At 38.8% G+C, this 20,362-nt stretch overlaps 1 protein-coding gene across 1 annotated transcript in view; it reads left to right on the top strand.

Moving 5' to 3' along the window:
- Nucleotides 1-18,604, top strand: part of PLD5 (phospholipase D family member 5) — a 243,323-nt gene extending 224,719 nt beyond the window's left edge. The window contains exons 6-10 of the mRNA XM_054987316.1: nt 1,621-1,818; nt 6,008-6,147; nt 12,769-12,934; nt 16,721-16,835; nt 18,369-18,604. Of these exons, the coding sequence (XP_054843291.1) occupies nt 1,621-1,818; nt 6,008-6,147; nt 12,769-12,934; nt 16,721-16,835; nt 18,369-18,604 (855 nt within the window). The remainder of the gene's footprint in view (nt 1-1,620; nt 1,819-6,007; nt 6,148-12,768; nt 12,935-16,720; nt 16,836-18,368) is intronic.
- The last annotated feature ends 1,758 nt before the right edge of the window (nt 18,605-20,362 follow it).

The following is a 20,362-nucleotide window of genomic DNA, read 5'->3' as shown; positions in this document are numbered from 1 at the left end:
TCCTCTGAAGACGTAAGTGCTCTGAAGTCTTTGGAACTGCATGGTTGGATACAAACAGACTCCCTCCTTGCCCAGTGATTCAGACCAAAGCTGGAGTGAGACCCTGTAGCATTTTTAAAGCAAAAGAAATCCTAAAATAAAATGGCTGAGGTATCCTGAGGTTGTTCCCCGGGAATGCTGTATCATCTAGTTGTGCCTGAATATGCTATCTCCAGCATTCTCCAGTCACAGCAAGGCCACATTTCCAATCTCTCTCTTCCTTAAGCTTCACTTAAATGTAGTTCATTATCATATCCAGAATTTAATATCTAACATTTACATTGTAAAGTTTACTTCTCACTATTTCTGTCTTTCCTACATTGGGTTGGATCCACTACCATTCCAACAGAATTACAGTAGTCACACTAGTGGAATGGCCCTTCCATTGGTTGAGGAGGGAGCAGGGATTTTCATTTTTTTTACTTTCCTCGTCCTTCCACTGCAGACCCATGCATTTCTCCCAGTGTTCCTGACGGGATGAAGGGGTCAGTACTTAATATGCAATCCTAAATATAGATTTTCATTATGTTTCCCTAAACGTATTTAATCTTCAATACCATTCAACCTCTACTAATTACTAAAAATTTGTTTGTAGCAATACATATGAAAATATATATCACAGTATGTCATATAAGATGCTGTATATAAGAAGATGAAGCTTTGTGGAATACATATAAGTTTTGCGTGACCTGCTATGTACTACATACTAACAGTCATTATTTTGGGAGATATTTACTAAAGTTCGTATGGAAAAAACAACTCAACAATGTATGTGGAAGGTAATCAACATGTGTTACCCACAACATTAAGAACAGTAGCATAAAGTTTCAATAAATCAAAGAAATAGATTAAAATGTGATCTAGATGCTACTAGGAGCATAATATATATTTATTAGTACATGGCTATACATAATAAAGCTGCTCATTGAATGAAAATAAGTTTAATAATATTGATAAGTTCAACTTACCTATTTCTTTCCCATCATCACAGTGGATAATAGGAAATATGCACTCATTTATATTTACAGTCTTTTCCAGTAGACTTTGTGCTAAGAAAAAAATACAATTCCCCCCTCCCAGGTACTAGAAAAGGAGAACGTGCCTCTGAAATTGATGTTAGTAGCTCACTGTGCTACTATGACACCCAGCTTTGAACAGAGGTGATTTTTGTAGAGAAGTAAATTTAAGAGCAGTAGTTCTAAAGCTAGAAAAATAAGTAATATAAAGTAATCACTTTTACCAAAGGACAGAACTCTTTTTTCTCTACATTCAGTTTCAAAAGACAGAATTAAACATACACACCCCATGTTCTGGTTTTGTTAAACCAGTACCCTGTGTTTGCCCTTATCAGTAATTCCTCACACTGTTTTTCTTTAGCTGTCTTATAGCTGTTTTTAAGATATTTCACTTAATGGAAATGACAGCATGACAAAACAGTTGCATCATGTTTTAAGTTTGAGTTCTAATTATATGAAATATACTGGGATGATCATATAATGTATTTACCTACTTAAAACAATGTACAGTCTCAGAGATGTGTCAGCAAATGAGTTCGTAATGATGTGCATTTCTACTTTACAGATGAAAGAGCTTGGTGTTGTCTTCTACAACTGCAGCTGCTTGGTGGCAGATTTACAAAGAATATTTGCCTTGTACAGTTCATTAAAGAACAAGAGCAAAGTGCCACCTACTTGGTCTAAGAGATTGTATGCCGTATATGATACACAAAACAAACTGACTCTTAACTTAAATGAAACCCAGTCAAAAGCCTTTGTGTCGGTGAGTTCTTTTGGAGAATGTTTGTTCTTTGCTGTGTTGACAGAAGTATGTTATTTATCAGGAGCTGAAAGAGTGAATATAAATAAAGATTGATTGGCTGCTACTGATTCAATTCAGTCTCTTATTTACTATAAACTTCCCACATTTTCATGCCTTAAGAACATGCCCAAGATTGTTTAAGTTTTTATCTAAATTAATGCATAAGATTTTTTCTTCTCTTATGTAGGCATGCATTTTGCTGACTATTATGTCAGGCTTATACCACACTACCTACTTGAAAGCAAGTTCCATTGAAACTAAAATAATTTTACATCAGTAAAATGTTTGTTTGTTTGTTTTTTGTTTGGGAGGAGAGTGTTTTACTGGCGACTAATGTAATAAATGGAACTGAACTGGAACTTTTCCAAAAGCAACCAAAGTTTTGAAACTTTGCCAAAAGTTACCAAGAGAAACCATAATATGAAAAGAAATTTATAAACCAATTTTGGAAGTAAATATCTTCTAAATCTCTGTTCCTTACTTTATATACACTTACATGATGGTTGGTGATCAAATTATTAGGATTATTGATGACTCTAGGAATATGGGGTTTGGCTTGGTTATGGCACTGATTCTCTGCTTGTGGCATTGATTGATGATCCTCACCTAGAAATATAAAGGAAAAACTGTTCCCTATTAATCCAGTTGGATTTTTCTGATGCCTTTGATACAGTTTGTCAAAAGCTGTAATAGTTAGAGTATTTAAGGAGTCAATATTCAAACCCTTACTTTACCCCCAAAAATCATTGGACAACCTTGTACCAGTCACTGTCCCTTGGCCTAGCCTACCATACAAAGTGTTGTGAGGATAAAATTAAGTGAGAAAACTCATGTACAGCCTGTGAGCTCCATGGAAGAATGGTAGGATGAAAATAAGAATGGCAGATGTTGATGATACTATTGTGTTAATTTTACATATATTTAGGCATCTGCTTCTAAATGTTTCTGCTCATTCTTAATAGGGATATCCTAGAAAACAGCTGGTGATAGAGAATTGCTCACCATTTTGTGATGTTTCCTGTGGGACTCTGTAGGGTGCCGTTCCATGATTATATCTGTTTAGTATGTACATAAGGACACTGGGTGAGAACTTATGGAAACATTGTGTTTGATGTCACAGCACGTTGATGACGCAGATTCTCCCCACTGCCCCCCAATTCATCTGAGCCTGAGTCTAGCAATATCAGTGCTCTCCAAGTGTCTAACCATGGTTGCGGAATGGATGTGGCTAAAAAAGATAAAGCTTAATCCAGGCATGGCTGAAATAATAATGCCAGGCCTTCTGACTTGGAAGGAATTGAGATGCCTGTTATTGATGAAAGATCCTCTCTGGTCCTCAGACAATTGAGGTGATCTTAGGGTCAAACCACATGAGACAAAATACACTTGAATTAAAGTCAAATTACACTCAAATACACTCGAATTACAAAATTCACTCAAATTACCCGTGAAATTTGAGTGTATTTTGTCTCGTGTGGTGAGACCCTTAGATTCATCACTGACCTTGGATAGCTAGATTGCAGTGGTGGACAAGAGTGCTTTCTACATTTGTAATTACAACTATATTTACATGTATAATGTAAAATCTGATAATCATAAGTAAAATTCATTAGGCAAGCCAGCCTTACACTTTTAAAAAAATGTCATACTTTAAAAAGACCAAACTTCATTTTCATATATCTGATGAGAAGCGTAGTTTTTTTACAACAACATACCAACGTTAGAAACATATCAAATATTCTATTAAAAAGTTACCATTGATCCCAGTCTAGCAGCCTTTGTGTGTAACAATGGCAAGTGCATGTGCTGCCCAGCACAAAGATCTTCCAACCTAAAAGCTACCATCCCGGTTAACAGCTGTCAGAGATCACAAGACCAATGCTCTGTGCATATGGCTCAAAGTTTCTAACTAAAGAGTAGTAATAGAGTACTACTCAACAAGCAGAGTTAAAACAATAAAAGTATTCAACAATTAAATCAAAATACAACCAGAAAACCTGGACCAAGAATAAGACTATATTTGCTGCCCTGAACCATCCTCAAATGTCCTGAGTCTGGCCAATTCAGTTTTGTATAACGTGCATATTTTGTATGAACAGAGTTTGAACTAAAGAATGAGCAGATCACTGTCACTGAATTCACTTTGAGAGACTGGTAAATCTCCAATGGATAGTATCTTTGCTTTTCAGTAAGATTTGTGGGCTTCAATCTAGCTAAAAATTGCCATTGAAATCAATGGCACAACTAATCCAAGTCCCATTGCTTTCTGTGAGACCTAGTCACAGCTGGATCATAGCTACTGATCTTAATGGAATATGCATCCCTTTTGCTTCCAGAATATTCTGGTTCAAAAGAAATAACTAATATATTAATAAAAATTGATTTTCTGTTATATATGTACCCTGGAGAGTGCTTAGATCACCTGGCAAACATTTACTGGTGGCCCCTGTCCCCAGGGAGGCTAGACTGGCCTCAACCAGAGCCAGGGCCTTTTTGGTCCTGGCTCCAACCTGGTGGAACTCTCTATTGGTTGACACATGGGCCTGACAAGATCTTTTATCCTTTTGGCAGGCCTGCAAGACCGAGTTGTTCCACCAGGCATATGAGTTGAAGCCAGTCCTGTATCCATCTGGGAGCCTCCCTGCTGATCTCTTATCAGGGAGGTGGTACAGTATCTTGGCCCCTCATATGAGTTGTAGTGGGGGCAGAAATGATGGCTTCATCTCCCCATGCACTACTGGCAGGGGTGGGCTGCACTAAGTCATTGTTTTGGAACTTTTTTTATGATAACTGATGCTGTTGTTCTGATTGTGATTTTAATATGTTTTGAAATTGTTGTAACCTATCCTGAGCCCACTTATGAGGAGAGCGGACTAGAAGTTTAATAAATGAATGAAATGAAATGAAATTAAGATCGCAGCCAGAAGCACTAGAGAAGGTTTGCCCCACCTCTCCACTCCTGGTTTAGAATCATTATGTCTACAGTATCATGTCAAAGTCTGTTCAGACTAGGAAACTTACTATCTTGGGTACCCCTTTCTTGTTTGTTATGTCCACATGATCTTGGTGTCTTCTTTTAGCAAGTATTGTAGTTTAGTTGCTAAGCAACAGAAAACTCTTACGTTTGAATGGCAGATTAACACAAAAGAACATGCACTTTCTATGTTAGGTCTTGGATGCTGTTGCCTGCCTTCAGGTATTAATGACTTAACTGATGTTATTTATTGTATTTGAATTATTTATCATTGCATCTCATCTACATGCTGCATAACAAATTTGGTATAATTTTTGCAGTCATGTGGGAAAGGAAAGGGAATAGAGCTTGGAAAGAAAAAGGAAATACTCAATAGTGAAGGGATGACTTACTACGTGCCTAACCAGTGCCTACGTGCCTAACCACATATGGACTTGAATGTTTCATAAAGAGCAGCAGTTTTTAGCAGTAACTGATTATCTTGTAGAACATGTCTATGCACTTTTGCTTTTTAGTACATGAGAACTAATTTGAGAATGATGGACTTGACAATGGTATAATTAAAATAGCTTTTTATATAGAAATGCCAGGAAATCAAAGAGGTGAGCGCTTTTAAAAATGTGTACAGATTTTGACTCTTTATAGAGGTCTCATTTCATTAGAAATGTGTACTCATTTGGTAAGTCAACTAGTTTTTGCATTACAGAAATAGATGTAGCAGTAGAAAAGAGAAAGAATCCAGTAGCACCTATAAGACTAGCAAAATTTGTGGTAGGGTATGAGCTTTCATGAGTCATCATAGCTCACTTCTTCAGATACAGCTACAATGTGAGTCCATCTGTCCTCATATCTTGGAGAGGAGTGATTTCAGATGCTGAATGACAATAGCAGGTAAATGATAATGGTTGGTGAATGACAATAGCAGGCATGATTGGATTAGTTGGGATATGCAGAGGGGAAGTAGAAATGGAAGTAGAAATGGATATAGCAATGGTTGCACTCAACTCTTCTCTGCAAAGTTTGCCTTGAATCCTGTGAAGCAGTGTAAAATAAATTCCTCAACCTAACTTTCTTCATAGGTTTGGGTGTTTAATACTTCTTTTAATTTATTCTACACTGAAAGATGACAAAAAAGCAAATCATATCTTTAGGATAACTTTTTAAATACCTTTGCAGATTTCTCCCAAGCTTCTGTGCCCTAAGGACAGAGTCTTGGATATTGATGCTATCTACAGTGTTATTGATGATGCCCAGCAGTTTGTGTATGTAGCTATTATGGAGTACCTGCCTATAGTCAGAGACCATAATGAAACAAGGTTGGTGAATGCTAGAAATCTACTCTTTTGCATTACTTTGCTGAGAGAAATGTCAGTTTCCATTCATGTAGAGATTTCTAGACAGGCAAATTCCAGCAACCCAACTCTTGCATGCCAAAGAGATGTTAAAATAAAAGATTCAAAGCTTTGTACTGGAACTGAAAATGAAATTGGTATAAATCAGGTTTGCTTTTAAGTACATAAAACACAAACACTGTACATGGTAAATGGCACATTTGTCTAGTAGACATTGGTCCCTATAAGGCAGAAGATGCTTCTGAGTACTGCTGTCATGGAAAATAAGCCTATATGCTTTATTTTTTGAATTTGAATGTTCTTCTGTTCACACACAAGTTCCTGTGTGTTGTAACTGCTACACTGGTTTCCAGGTTTTTTTTCTGGCCCAAATATACGGTTGCAGGAAATGTCCTGCTGGCAACCTTTATTGCTCATCACTGCTTTGAGTGGTAGCAGGAGAACTTTTTAAAAACACATTGCATAGCATGTGGGGGGAAGCTCAGAAGTGATGTCATGTCACTGTAGGAATCACTAGAAACTCTATGATTTTACTATAGAGTTTCCAGTAATTCCTAGAACAACTTGACATCATTCTGGTTTTTCCTGGAAGTGGTGTCATGGCTAACACAATGCAGGATTAGACCAAACCACTAAGGTTTAACCATAGATTTTTGGTGAATCCAACATCCAACATCCAACATCCAACATCACTTCCGGTTTTCACTGGAAATGACATGGCAAGCTGGTGTGATGCCGATATGCTTCTCCCTACCCTCCCCCCATCCTCCCCTTACTGTTATTGTAAGATTTGGGCGGGGGGTAATCATTGTTTTAATTGTATTAAGTTTTTAATCATTACTTTGACTGAAAGCTGCCATGTATGCATTTAAATTAGAAAATTATGCCATAAATTTTATCAATAGTTGCCAGTTATATGTTTACATTTTACAAGTCATTCATTCAAGATGAACAGCTGGGGAACAGAGCTTCCAACAGAGTTTTTCTATGCCAGGAGCATACAATGATCTCCATATCACAACCTGCCTCTTAATGATCACCAGCTGAGGAAGAAACAGTTATTTTCTTGAGTTGGATGTGAAGTCCTAAAACAGTGCCATCTGCTTTCTGCAGGCACTATGAACATTTTTGACCTGAGAACCCCAAGAATTTCCTCTTTTCCAATAATCACTTAACATCCTCCTGTTCTTAGACCAATGTCTTAAACAATAAAACTAAAATAGAGCCCATATCTAAAAACACTTCCCTTCGACGCTTCTCTGCAGCGTCTAGAAATTGAGCAACAAAATAAGTACATTTAGGATCAGAATCCTGTAAGAGGAATTGAACCTTTTGCTCTAAAAGTGCTAGAGGAAACATAATCCATTTTTTGAGGCATGGCATAATTCATTCTAGCCTAAACTGACACAAATAAGGACATTGCAAGAGAATATGTACAAGAGAGTAGACTAACTGACGGGGGAAGGGACTCTCCTTACCTGGATAATCTATTTTCCCTTGTTCCAACAGACTGCATAGAAGAAAAATGAAAAATTGAAGGCTTAGTTTCTTCAAATTGCATTTGGGCGGGTTTAAGGGAACACCCTACATATCTGCTTCTGCTGATTACCTAAAAGTACATTTTTTCATTCTGTTAAATCTTAGAATTATATTTTGCTGTTCAGCAAAAGGTAGCTATTTAAATTACTGGTACAGCCTTAATTCCGAGGAGTCAAGTTCCAGTTTGCTCTCTCTCGACTTAATGGGCTGTGATGACTTCTTAGACCCTGATCTAACTGAAGTAGTTTGATGAGGATGATGGTCTTTACGAGTTGTTAACAGGGGGGAAATTCCTTCCTGCTTTAAAACACACCTCATGATCAAAGAAGCTTTTTCATAGCCCTGATAACTCTCGGTATATCTGTGGAATAAAAAGAGTAAAAATCTTTTCACTCTTAATAGACTAGGTAGAAACACTACAGATTTTAAATCAAGGGCATCTATGGAGGTGTCTAACCACTGACCCAAGTTAGCTTTAGCGAGGCCTAGAGTTTGCCAAGGGAGAATAAAACCATTAAAGGGATAAACTTTCAAAGCAATCTGAGTTAGTTGGATAACTAATGGTTTCTCCTTCTTAAAACCCTTTCTACTTTCCAAGGCCCTAGTTGAAACAACTGGACTATTCTTAAGTTGCAAGAGAGCCAGTTGATTGCTAATTTCTTGTATCTTAGAAAAATATTATGTAAAATATCAGAAATGAGGAAAGTCTGATCTGCCAGAATCTTTAGCATAGACATAGCCGAGCTAGGGCCAAAATCTAAGTCCTGCCTATTTGGTTTCAGGCCAGGTTTCTCAGGAGACTTCTTCATAGATTGAATAGATGACCAAGAACTATTACCTAAGCACTGAAATCTATTTTTGTCAGCTGGAGAATTAAAAAAAATCACTCATCCTACTTCGTTAACAATATGAGCTCGCTATATCCCCCAAAGGGCATAATCTTTTTTGGTTCATTGAATTAAAGAGGGCTTGAAGCAGAAATTTACCAGAAGAAAAAGTAAAAAGTAAAAAAGTAAGAAAAAAACTAACAAGCTAAAATATAACTAAATGTTCAAAAATTCTATATATATATAGGACATATACAAGAAAAGCTCTGTGAATCAGCACAGAAATTTCAAACACATAATATATATATATATGCAAGGGCTAATTACACAAATGATACCTGGACTATTTTCCTCTTCTCTGAAAGTTACTCTTTCACCACTCTCTAGTCTAATTGACAAGGCAGGGAGGGAGCAGGAGGTGAGTAAAGAAGGTAGAATGCTGTTATCCATGCTTCTACTTAGTCACCAAAAACAATCAAAACGCTCAATAAAATTAGCTCCAACATAGAGCAACAAAAACAAGACAAACCAACTCAAATCTGACTAAAGCAAGTCACAGATATCACAGGGCAAATAAAACTCTAGCCTAGAACGCAGCCCTCAAATGACCCCCCCCCACCACCAAATGGTGATTAAAGACTACCAAAATCACTCAGGTAAGCAAACAATCAGACAAACCAAAACAATAGTTAAAGTAAGTCAAAACAGGCTCAACTGCTTCAAATCAAAAACAAAATGAAAGCCTTGCACTTGCAAATTAGATAATAGACTAACAATCCTAACTCCCTCTAAGCCTTTTCATTTCCACAACTTTCACACTATTCCAACCCTACCCAAACAAGGGAGGGAGAGGAGATTTTGGCACTGAGAGCCAAGCTACAAGTGATGCCTGACACAGGTTGGACACTTGTCAGCTTCCCTCAAGTTTTGATGGGAAATGTAGGCATCCGGTCTTGCAGATTGGCTCTCCATTTAATTCAAGTTTGCAGAGCAGCAGTCTATGGGAGGGAGAACATGCAGTTGGGAGGGGAGTGCAGGCATCGGGGTCTTTCCAGGAGCCCCCCTTCCCCTCTGCTGGGTGTGTGGGGGTGGTTTCTGTAAACTTCAATTAGATAGAGAGCCAAGCTATAAGACCAGGACGCCTACATTTCCCATCAAAACTTGAGGGAAGCTGACAAGTGTCCAACCTGTGTCAGGCGTCACTTGTAGCTTGGCCCTGAGTCTATAAAACAAAAGAGAGAGAAGAGAGGTAGAAAAATAAAACTAAGTAAGTCAAGGTTAAATTAAACAGAGAACAAAACACAGAAACAAAACACTAAGTTAAAAAAATAAATATAAATATAAAAGGCCACACAGACAGAGCACAGCCTTGTAGTGTCCTATCATGTCAAAACCTGAAGTCCGCCTGCAATAATCACTTTTGTCCTTTCTTTACATTTAAAAAATCTTTAATACTTTATGCAGAAAGGAATTCCCTGGTCCCAAAAAGACTATATCTCTAGAGATAGTTATTCTGGTTAAGTATGAACTGTTGTGCTGGTCAATGCTGTTCTCAGCGTTACTGAAGATAAGATGAAAAGATGACCAGGAAAAAGATGCTTTCACAGCCCTTCTCATTATAGCTAACACAGAGAAAGAAAGGCCTTGAGTTGGTTCCCATTTCTGTAATGATTTGCATTTCTGCTTCCTTGAGTACAATATCCAAAAGAGGTAGGCTTCTAGACCATATCATACTATAGAAAGGAGCTATGATGGAAGAAGCGGGAGCTAAAACAGCTTGAGCAAGCATGGCGGCAATCTCGGGATGAAGAGACAAGAGCATCTTATAGGACATTTATGAAATCCTATGAGATGGCAGGGAAGGCTGTAAAAAAGGAATATTATGCAGCTTCCATCACATCAGCTAGCTCACACACAGCAAAATTGTTTAATGTGATCATTGGTCACCCTCCTGGGGGGAGACCATCAAAATTTGAATTTGGATATTGGCTGCAAGGCTTTTGGGAGCTTTTTTGCTGATAAAATCCTGTTTCTCCACCACAACCTGCTGGCTACGATTGATATGGTACATGAACTAGAGACCCCTTGGCTGTCTTCTGGGACATTTTTTGATCATTTCAGCCTACTCTCTGGGGAAGAGATTGACAGGATCCTGCAAGTGGTGAGGCCTACCATGTGCTTCCTGGACTTGTGTCCGTCATGGCTGGTGAAGGCCAGTGCTGATGGACTGCAGGATTCCTTGGAGGCTATTGTCAACTTGTCCTTGGACTTCGGGAGTTTTCCCGGAGCATTAAAGGAGGCTGTGGTGAGGCCTCTCTTAAAGAAACCTTCTTTGGACCCCACTGACCCAACCAGTAACAGCCTGGTTTTGAACCTCCTGTTTCTGGGTAAGGTGATTGAGCAGCCAGTGGAGGAACAGTTGCAGGGTTTCCTGAAGGATACCTTGGGCCTAGATCCCTTCCAGTCCAGCTTCCACCCAGGGCATGGGACTGAGACATTGCTGGTTGCCCTGACAAACAATCTTCGCAGGCACCTGGATTGAGGTGGATTGGCGCTGCTGCTATTACTGGATATTTCAGCAGTGTTCAATGTGGATGACTATGATCTTCTGACCCACCACCTTGCCGCTGGGATTTGAGGGACGGCCTTATGGTGGCTCATCTCATTTCTCCACAGTCAGGCACAGAGGGTGGCAGTGCGGAAGAAGTTGTCATCCCACCACCCATGCAGTGTCCCACAAGGGGCTATACTCTCCCCATTATTGTTTAATATCTATATGCGCCCCCTCGCCCAGTTGGTGTGAAGCTTTGGACTTGGGAGTAACCAATATACGGATGACACCCAGTTGTATCTGTTGATGAACAGCCTGCCCAGCTTGGCCCCAGATGTCCTGGAGCATGCTTTTTGAAGCCGTGACTGGATGGTTGAAGCAGAGTCAGCTGAAATTGAATCCCATGAAGACGGAGGTCCTGCACCTGAGCTACGGGTGCATAGGTTCAGGACTCTGGCTCCCGACCCTCGATGGAGCATTGCTTGCACTGGTCCTGAAGGTTAGGAGCCTGGGGGTGATCCTGGATGCCTCCTTGAAAATGGAAGCATGGGTCACAGCAGTGCCAGGTCCTCTTTTTTTCATCTTTGATGGACCAGGCAACTTGTCCATTACCTTTTGACCCGCAATGTAACTGCAGTGATCCAGACAATGGTCATCTCTAGGTTGGATTACTGTAATGCGCTCTATGCAGGACTCCCCTTGGGTCTGATCCGGAGACTGCAGCTGGTTCAAAATGCAGTGGCACATGTCATTGTGGGAGTGCTGAGCAGCATGTACATAACACCTATACTGCACCAGTTGCATTGGCTACTGGTGGAGTACCGAATCAGGTTCAAGGTTCAGGTATTGACCTATAAAGCCCTATGCAGCTGGGACCAGCATATCTTCAGGACTGCCCCTTCCCATATGTCCCCTGGAGGGCACTCCAATCAGGAAATAAGAAATTACTGGTGGTCCACAGCCCCAGGGAGACCCGCTTGACCTCGACCAGGGCCAGGGCCTTTTCTGTCCTGGCTCCAACCTCATGGAACTCTGTCTAGTGAGACCAGGGCCCAGCAGGATTTACTGTCGTTTTGCCGGGCCTGTAAGACAGAGATGTTTCGCCAGGCATATGGTTGAGGTTAGGCTGGGCCACTGCCAGCCTGGTAGAAGACAAGTGAAGATCTGAGCCCTCCCTATTAAAATCATCCACCATCTAGTTCTTCCTGATTGGCTGATCAACTACCTCCAATTAGTGTATTTGATGAGTGGATTTGACTGCTGCTATTTTGGGTGCCAACTGTTTTATATTTATATTTTATACTGTACTGTTTTTGCTACTGTTGTTTTAAATAGTTTTGATGTAAATTATATGGAATGTTTTTTTACTTAATGTAATCCACCCTGGGCCTGCCTTGCTGGGACAGTGGAATAAAAATCTAAAGTAAATAAATAAATAAAATTGAAAGATGAATTTTCCACCCCCATCTTTCTCTAGAATTTCACGCTGTGGCCCCATTACATGGTTCAGTCATCCCATGAATCTTGCATTCTGCTACAAGTGGATCATTCCTCAAATGGTTCCTGATTTACTATGGTTTCACCACCATAATTATCTGTAGGCTCTTGAGTTAAGGAACATTGGCTTTTATAATTTTTTGATCAAAAATATTTCTTCTCTCTCCATAGGTATTGGCCATATTTGGATGGGAAGATAAGAGAAACACTAATTTTACGCAAAATTAGAGTACGACTCCTCATAAGTTATTCAAAAGAAACAGATCCACTGACATTAAACTTTGTTTCATCTCTTAAAGCAATTTGTCCTGAAGTTTCTGGTTGTAATTTAAAAGTTGTAAGTATTTGTTATATTGTTTTCTTATTAAACTTTGTCTAATTTATTCAGCTGTTTGGTGAAAACATCAGGTCTGATTTCAAATTAGTAACAGAAAAACATTTAATAACTACAGGAACATAATTCATGATCTTCTTTTCTCTTAGGTTCTCTTAGGGTTCAATATACCTTCTCTTCTTAGACAGAAGGTCTGCTGATTTGCCCTTTCTACACAAGCACCCCTCCCCAACCCATCTACATCCCACACCACTCCAAAGGACCCCCAGTCTTCATGGTGTTTCATCATGTAAGCCTGGTGATGATTCATTGCTTTGGTAAAAGATCGAGTTTCTCTGTACCTCTTGCTACATGGGGAGCTCTGGAGAACATGTCACATGGTGGAGAAGGGTCTGTGGGTAATGGGGGGTTACATGTCATTCCATCATGCAGGCACATCATTTTTTGTTCATCAACATTGGTAAAGGTACACCTTTGTAATTTTTGTCTGTTTGAGCTGATTAGCACTATTACATCATGGCAGCATACCCCTCTGCCTATCTACTTTTTCTCCTCAGAAAGTAAATGGTGTAGTCCTGGATTCCATAAATGGTATACATGTTTTGAGTAGCTATTCCTGACTGTTTTGGATTCAACCAACAATATTATCAGGTGTTACAAGGCTTGTATGAAGCAGGAACAGAAAAAAATGGAGACGAGCACTGTTCATTTTACTGAACAACTGGCAGCTTCATTGCTGAATTTTTGCTTCTCCCCAAATATCAAGAAAGGCAAAACCTCCTTGTGCATCCAGGACACACCTCACCCACTGCCCCCCTCATAGATATCATGGATACCTAATATAGTAGAAATAGCAGCAACTTGTAATAGTGTGATAGCAGCAATACTAAAAATGTAAAACAAAAATGATCATAGCATCAATCCAAGCTATTTTTGTGAAACAAAAATATTCATCAGCCCGAGAGCATGGTGAAATGGTAGTGCAAAGACCATTCACACACCACAAGGACTGCATTTCTATTCTGCACAAAAAGCAAAAGACAACTCTTAGGAAAAATAGAACTGGGAAGGGAAAGAATGGGAACAGCAGACTGAAAACATCATCTGAAGCCCTCCACCCATTATTATGATGTGTACAAATAATAGGAATTGCATTACCTTTCACTAATGTGGAAACCCCTCACTGCCACACACACACACACACACACACACACACACACACATGTACTTAGCAGAAGGAAATAGGGTTGTCAACTTTGGAGTGGGAAATTCCTGGAAATTTGGGGTTGGAGCCTGGGGAGGGAGGAGTTTGGGGAGGGTGGACCTCAGTGGGGTATAATGCCATAGAATCCATCCTCCAAAGCTGCCATTTTCTCCAGAGGAACTGATCTCTGTAGTCTGAAGATCAGTTGTAATGCCAGGAAATCTCCAGTCCCCACCTAGAGACTGGCAACTGTAGAAGGGAATCTTGCATTGCTATCTTATGCAGAGTTGTACCATTCAAAGTCCATTGATGTAAACAAGTTTAGAAGGGTGTGACTGCTTAGAACTAAGCTGTTAGCATCCAACCTAATATGTAACATGATTAACATAAATATACCTCTCAGTTACATTTTATTTTTATTATGTTTATGCATTTTAAAAGTTCTTGTGTCTATCACTAAAATATCAGATGCTTATTCAGAAAATAATTTGATATGTTTGAAATCTGAAATTTCCTCACTGTCCAAAGTTGGGAAGAATAATCATCTGACTCTCAGCCTCTCATTGAGGCTGGGGACCTGGGAGGATTTACTCTCCAGAGCATCAGTCTGGCAGATGATAGTTGCAAGATTGCAGTTTCACCCATTTTTTTTAATTATTTATGTCATTCATAGTCCGCCTTTCTCACTGAGACTCAAGGCAGATTACACAGTATGAGATAAGTACAATCGGTATCAAGTACATTTCAATACAGTATCAAGGACATTTCATAAACAACACCATAGGGTAAATAGATACAAGTTTAAAAGACATAGTATTAGCAAGAATCCAATACAGAGTAGAAAAAATACTGAAGCAGAACATAATCAGTTCTAGGACTAACATTAGACAACATGGAGCACTGGTGGTACATAGGAGTACATATTTAAAATAGCAGACAATATGTAAGGCAATATAGTGATGAAATCTATGGTTCCTAACTCATTAGCGAAGCATCTGAGACCCCTTCCCTACAATACAGCCCTCCCATTTGAGTAAAAAGCCTTTTTGAACAGTTCGGTTTTGCATCGTTTACAAAAAACCAGGAGAGTGGGGGCTCTTCTGACTTCCTCAGGCAGGTTATTCCACAGGATAGGGGCCACCACAGAGAAAGCCCATGTACAGGCTGCTGCTGACTTCACCTGTGTGCAGCCTGGCACCTGCAGGAGACTCTGTTCAGATGAGCGAAGCTGCCATGGAGGAACATAGGGACGGAGGTGGTCCCGTAGCCTAGGTATGCCAGACCAAAGCCATGAAGAACTTTGTATATAATAACTAATACCTTTAACTGAACACGGTAACTGATGGGTATCCAATGGAGCAACTATAAGATGGGAGTGATAATGGTCGAGCTGTAGAATTTTGCACTAATTGGAGCCTCCTAGTTAACTTAGATTGGAGGCCAATGTATAGAGCATTATAGTAGTCAAGCCTTGATGTTACCATAGCATGGATCCAAGTGGCTAGGTCAGCCGTGTCAAGATAAGAAGCCATCTTCCAGGCTAGAGTGAGGTTGTAGAAAGCATTTTTTGCCGCTGCCTTAACTTGTTTTTCTAGTAATAACTCATAGTGTTGTATTTATAGATAAGTGGCAAGGAAACTGGTTAATGGTAATTTTAGAGCAGAACTATTTATCATGCATGCTTTCACAATTATTTTCTTCAATGATGTTTTAAACCAGAATGGAGGAACTGGAGCTGCAGTCCAGAAAAGGGAACTGGTCTGGAGAGGAGCTGTGTAACTATTTTCCCTAACACCATTTTCTCTCATGCTGCTTTTATTCCTGTTGGGGAAAATTTACAAGCACTGTTATTTTCCCCCCCAGTCTGTAGGTGATGTGGGCAAATAGCTCCAAGGGGAATGAAACAATCCCTCTCCTCTTCTTCGAATATCTTGTCTCAAATTATGGCCCCAGAACCCATATTTTAAAAAATCATTGAGAAAAAAGAATAACTGATCTACACTTTGTTTAAAATAAAGATTTCCAGTGAACAATAAATACAGTAAAAACAATAAAATTAAAATCCGAAAATAGGATCCACTAAAAGTACCATATATCAAATATCTTCAAGTGAGACTGAAACAGTAGTCAAACTCTGTTTAAAAGCAGTGGTATTAAAATGGACTATAAGAGCGGCAAGACTTGAAATCAACACAGAGGCAAGACCAAAAAATGATTTAAATACCTGAGTGAATTGAGAGAAGGTTTAGCTTGCTGCTTGGCACTAAAAAGTAGACAAATTTAGGACCAGGCCAAACGGCTAGGCAAGATTTTTCCACAATCAAAAACCGCTGTTTTTCATGGCTATAACATACAAGTTTACCCACAAAAGCCTTCTCACACCCTTTGAAATATGAACATACTCAGGATTTAAACAAAGTTGTATAGAACATGTTTTTTCACATAACCCCATTATAAATCAAAATATTTCTTGAACTGCTTCTGTTCTTATATTTTCACTTTTTAAAAAATGGTAGATTATCTGTTTTTCTCCTGCAGTGCTGTCAACAGAACAGCTTTCACTAACTAGGTCTCATTTAATGCAGAAATTCTTTGATCTTGAAGAAGAAAGTGCTTGCTTTTTCAAGGAACAGAAAAATACTTCCCTTCTTAAAATCAATCGCAATAAATATGTAGTGACTGATAGAGCTGCTTATATTGGTAAGTAAAATATAGTTCAATTTCAGACTGTACATAGCTTCAAACCTAGAATAATAAGTGATTACACAATGAAGAATTTAAGAACCAAAGGGCTAATTTATCCATCTGTTATTAATATGTGCATATGAAAAGTTAGAAATATATTGTATAACCCAACCTCCATATAAAGAGCTGAGAATCTCTTGCCTAATATTATTTTTCAGGATGTGACAACCTATGAATCCTGAAAATCAACGGGGGGGGGGAGACCCCACTTTTCAGAGTGTGATCTTTAACTTATACTTTTCAGGGTATCTTTTGGCACTTCCTAATCCCCAGAAGATCCATTCAATTATCCCATGGTTACTAAAATTAGTTTTCAGATACACTTAGGCATAGTTCTCTCTAAAATGATAGGCCTATTTTTGGGGCTTGTATCTGACAAATGGAGCTTTGAATCTCAAAAGCTTATACTCTGGAAATCTTGCTGGTTTTAAGGTGCTTTTCACCCACAATTTCTTGACCATAACAGCTGTTGGATTTTACTCTGTATTGATGGTTGGGCTTAAAATTCACAACGGGTAAGTATAATACTCCTTAAATTCTTTTACAGGAAATAATTGAGAGTGGCTGGGGCCCATAGAATTGGACCCTGGGGTCCAATCTTCTTGAAAACTGGGGCATCTTTATAGGACAATCAAGAGTAGGATTCCTGCAAATATGGTGAAGTTTTCTTGAAAAATGCCCCCTAGACCCCAGATAGTTTTCCCCATAGGGAATAACAGCTGAATAAGCTAGAATTCTCTGATCAGTGTGATTTTACTCTGTATTGATGCTTGGTCTTAAAACTCACAATGGGATAAGTGTAATACTCCCTTACAATATGTACTTCCAGCCTTTTTGGCTGTGGTGGCCACGGTGGCCATTTGAGGGGCAGGAAGGCCGGTTTTGGCTACGGTGGCCATTTGAGGGGCGGGAAGGCCATTTTTGGCCTCCTCTGCCACCCTGCGGGCCTGCGTGGCAGCAGCAGAAGCCAAAAACATACTTCCCACCCTGCCACCTGCCAGCTGATAGTTTAAAGGGACCTGCCACTTGCAAGCAACAGGAAAAGTTTATATGGCCATTTCCCTGGGGAAATGGCCATTTAAACTGCCCCTCTTCTACAACCCAAACGAACCAGTAGACCAGTTTGTGGAAGTTTGTGGAAACAAGCTTCCACAAATCACTGGTTCACAAACTATGAACCGGCCTGGTTCATGTGTTTTTTTGGGTCGTAATTCGATTCGTGCCCATCTCTACTTGGCACTGATGGTTGTAATGAAAGAGGCCTGCAGGATGATAATTGGGTATTTTAATCTGAAAGTGGAACTATAACACACATGAGTCACCCTGACCAAGAGAGAAGAATGTGCAGGAGATGTCTACCTTCAGTAGCAGTTCTGCAAGCATTTTGACTGGGATGAAGAAAGATGGAAGTCAACACTTTTTTTTTTTTGAGAAATCTGCTTGTTTCCAATGTTAACTCTTTATTGCGTGTGGCTTCATTTTTTATAGGTAATTTTGACTGGGTTGGGACCTATTTTAATCAAAATGCTGGAGCTGGGCTTGTTATCAACCAGGCAGACAACGGGAACAAAACCAGCATCATCAAGCAACTTAAAGCTGTGTTTGAAAGGGATTGGTATTCACATTATGCTAAAAATTTCCCACCAACAAAACATCCCAACTGTTTAAGCTACAAGCGTAACAAAGCAGCAGCCAATAAGACTGCCATGAGTAATGAAAACTGAAGACTGTTTTACTGTTCAAATGGAGAAACAGAATGGGACTGCTACCCACTTCTCCTTTCATGTTTATGGATAATAGACTTTTTTTTAAAAAAGCAAAAAAATTTATAGGAAAAAGCACACAAATTTTCTTTCAACTATATTCTCTATATTTAGTTATTTACAAATGTTAGATTTGTTACTACAGACACTGAATGTCATTTCTGCTTGATTGTTGGTTTGAAGGTTTCATGTTGAAATTTAAAAGCATGGTTTGATTCTTCAGTTTTAGGATTATTCCTACCTCTTTTCTCGAATTTGCATAATCCTTGAGTTGAATTCGGTAACTCAACAAAATTCTTAAATTGGCTGATACTTAGTGAAGGCAGATTTTTACTCAAAGGAAAACACACAAGTGCAACAAGCAATCCCTTTTTGATATAAATGATATGTCCCTTGATCATCTGAACCATGTTTTGATTTATGCATATAATTTGAATACTTGCTGACATTTATCACAGTTTTATTAAAATATATTAAAATGATTTATTTTCTTGTTCTTCACCAACCATAATGTGAAGGGCATAACTGATTCAATTTTAATTTTTCTGCCAATGAAGCGTTAGTTTAATTAATTTTGATTTCTGAATAATATTCTACTATGAATGTTTGCTTTGCTGGCTGCAAAAAGATTTTTCCTGTTTTTTTCTAATTTTTTTTTTACATTTATCAGCAATAGCTTGTATATAACTTCATTCTCTTTAAAGTAACACATCTTCCAATCTGCAGGAAATGACCATCATTCTGCAAACCTAAAATAAGAAAATTCTTTCAGTAAATTCATAATTGCTAACATTTTGTTTTACTACATGTTCTTAAAAAACTGAAAGGGAGTACAATCAAATTGTGGGGAGTGATACCTAGGCAGAGAATGCCTGTATCTGCTTCTGGACACAGATACACAGGCAGTGAGACAGAACACCGGGAGAATAGGAGGTCTGTGCACTTCTGATTTCCCCACCCAACTTTCCGTCACAAGTTATTTATACTCACAGAATAAGGAAAAGCTAGATGGGGATATGGGAGAGGTACACAAAACTCTGCTATCCTTCCTAACATCTCACTGTACTGCTTGCACATTTGCCAGGTAGGACCAGGAGGGAAAACAGTCCTATTGGAATCCTTTACATATCAGCACTTCTCCTCCCAGCATGAAGGGAACACAAAACTGCAAAGTCAATCTTTTTAAAAAGTTTTAATGAGATATTGAATCTAAATGAAATGCATTTCAAAATTATGATTATTTTGCCTCATTGGAGGAATGCTAGATCAACAGAGAAGTGAAATCCATCCATTAAAAGGTAAATATGGAATGGGAAATTCTGCTGTATAAATACTCTGCTTTTTATAGTTCAACACTGAGCAACTTTACTTGGGAGCAAGCCCCACTGATCTCAGTTAAACTTTCTTTGAGGAAAGCATTCTTAGGCTCACATTTCTAGATATAAGACTTGATTTTTAAATAGCATACTGCTTCTTTTGTTTTACAGTTTCAATTAAAATAAATTATGTATTTCTCCTTAAATAACAGATTTCTCTCCTAAAATTTGATGGCATTGAAGATACCATTTATAAGTAACTAGTTTCTAAAATAGAAAAGAGCCAGAGTCCAGTAGCATCTATAAGATTAACAAAATGTGTGGTAGGGTATGAGCTTTTGTGAGCCACAGCACATGAGCTTTGTGCTGTGGCTCACGAAAGCTCATACCCTACCCCAAATTT

The sequence above is a fragment of the Eublepharis macularius genome, chromosome 1 (genome assembly GCF_028583425.1).
Source record: "Eublepharis macularius isolate TG4126 chromosome 1, MPM_Emac_v1.0, whole genome shotgun sequence".
In the NCBI taxonomy this organism is placed as follows: Eukaryota; Metazoa; Chordata; class Lepidosauria; order Squamata; family Eublepharidae; genus Eublepharis; species Eublepharis macularius.
The sequence above is the reverse complement of the archived record's forward strand: the minus strand, read 5'-3'. Positions and strand labels throughout refer to the sequence as shown.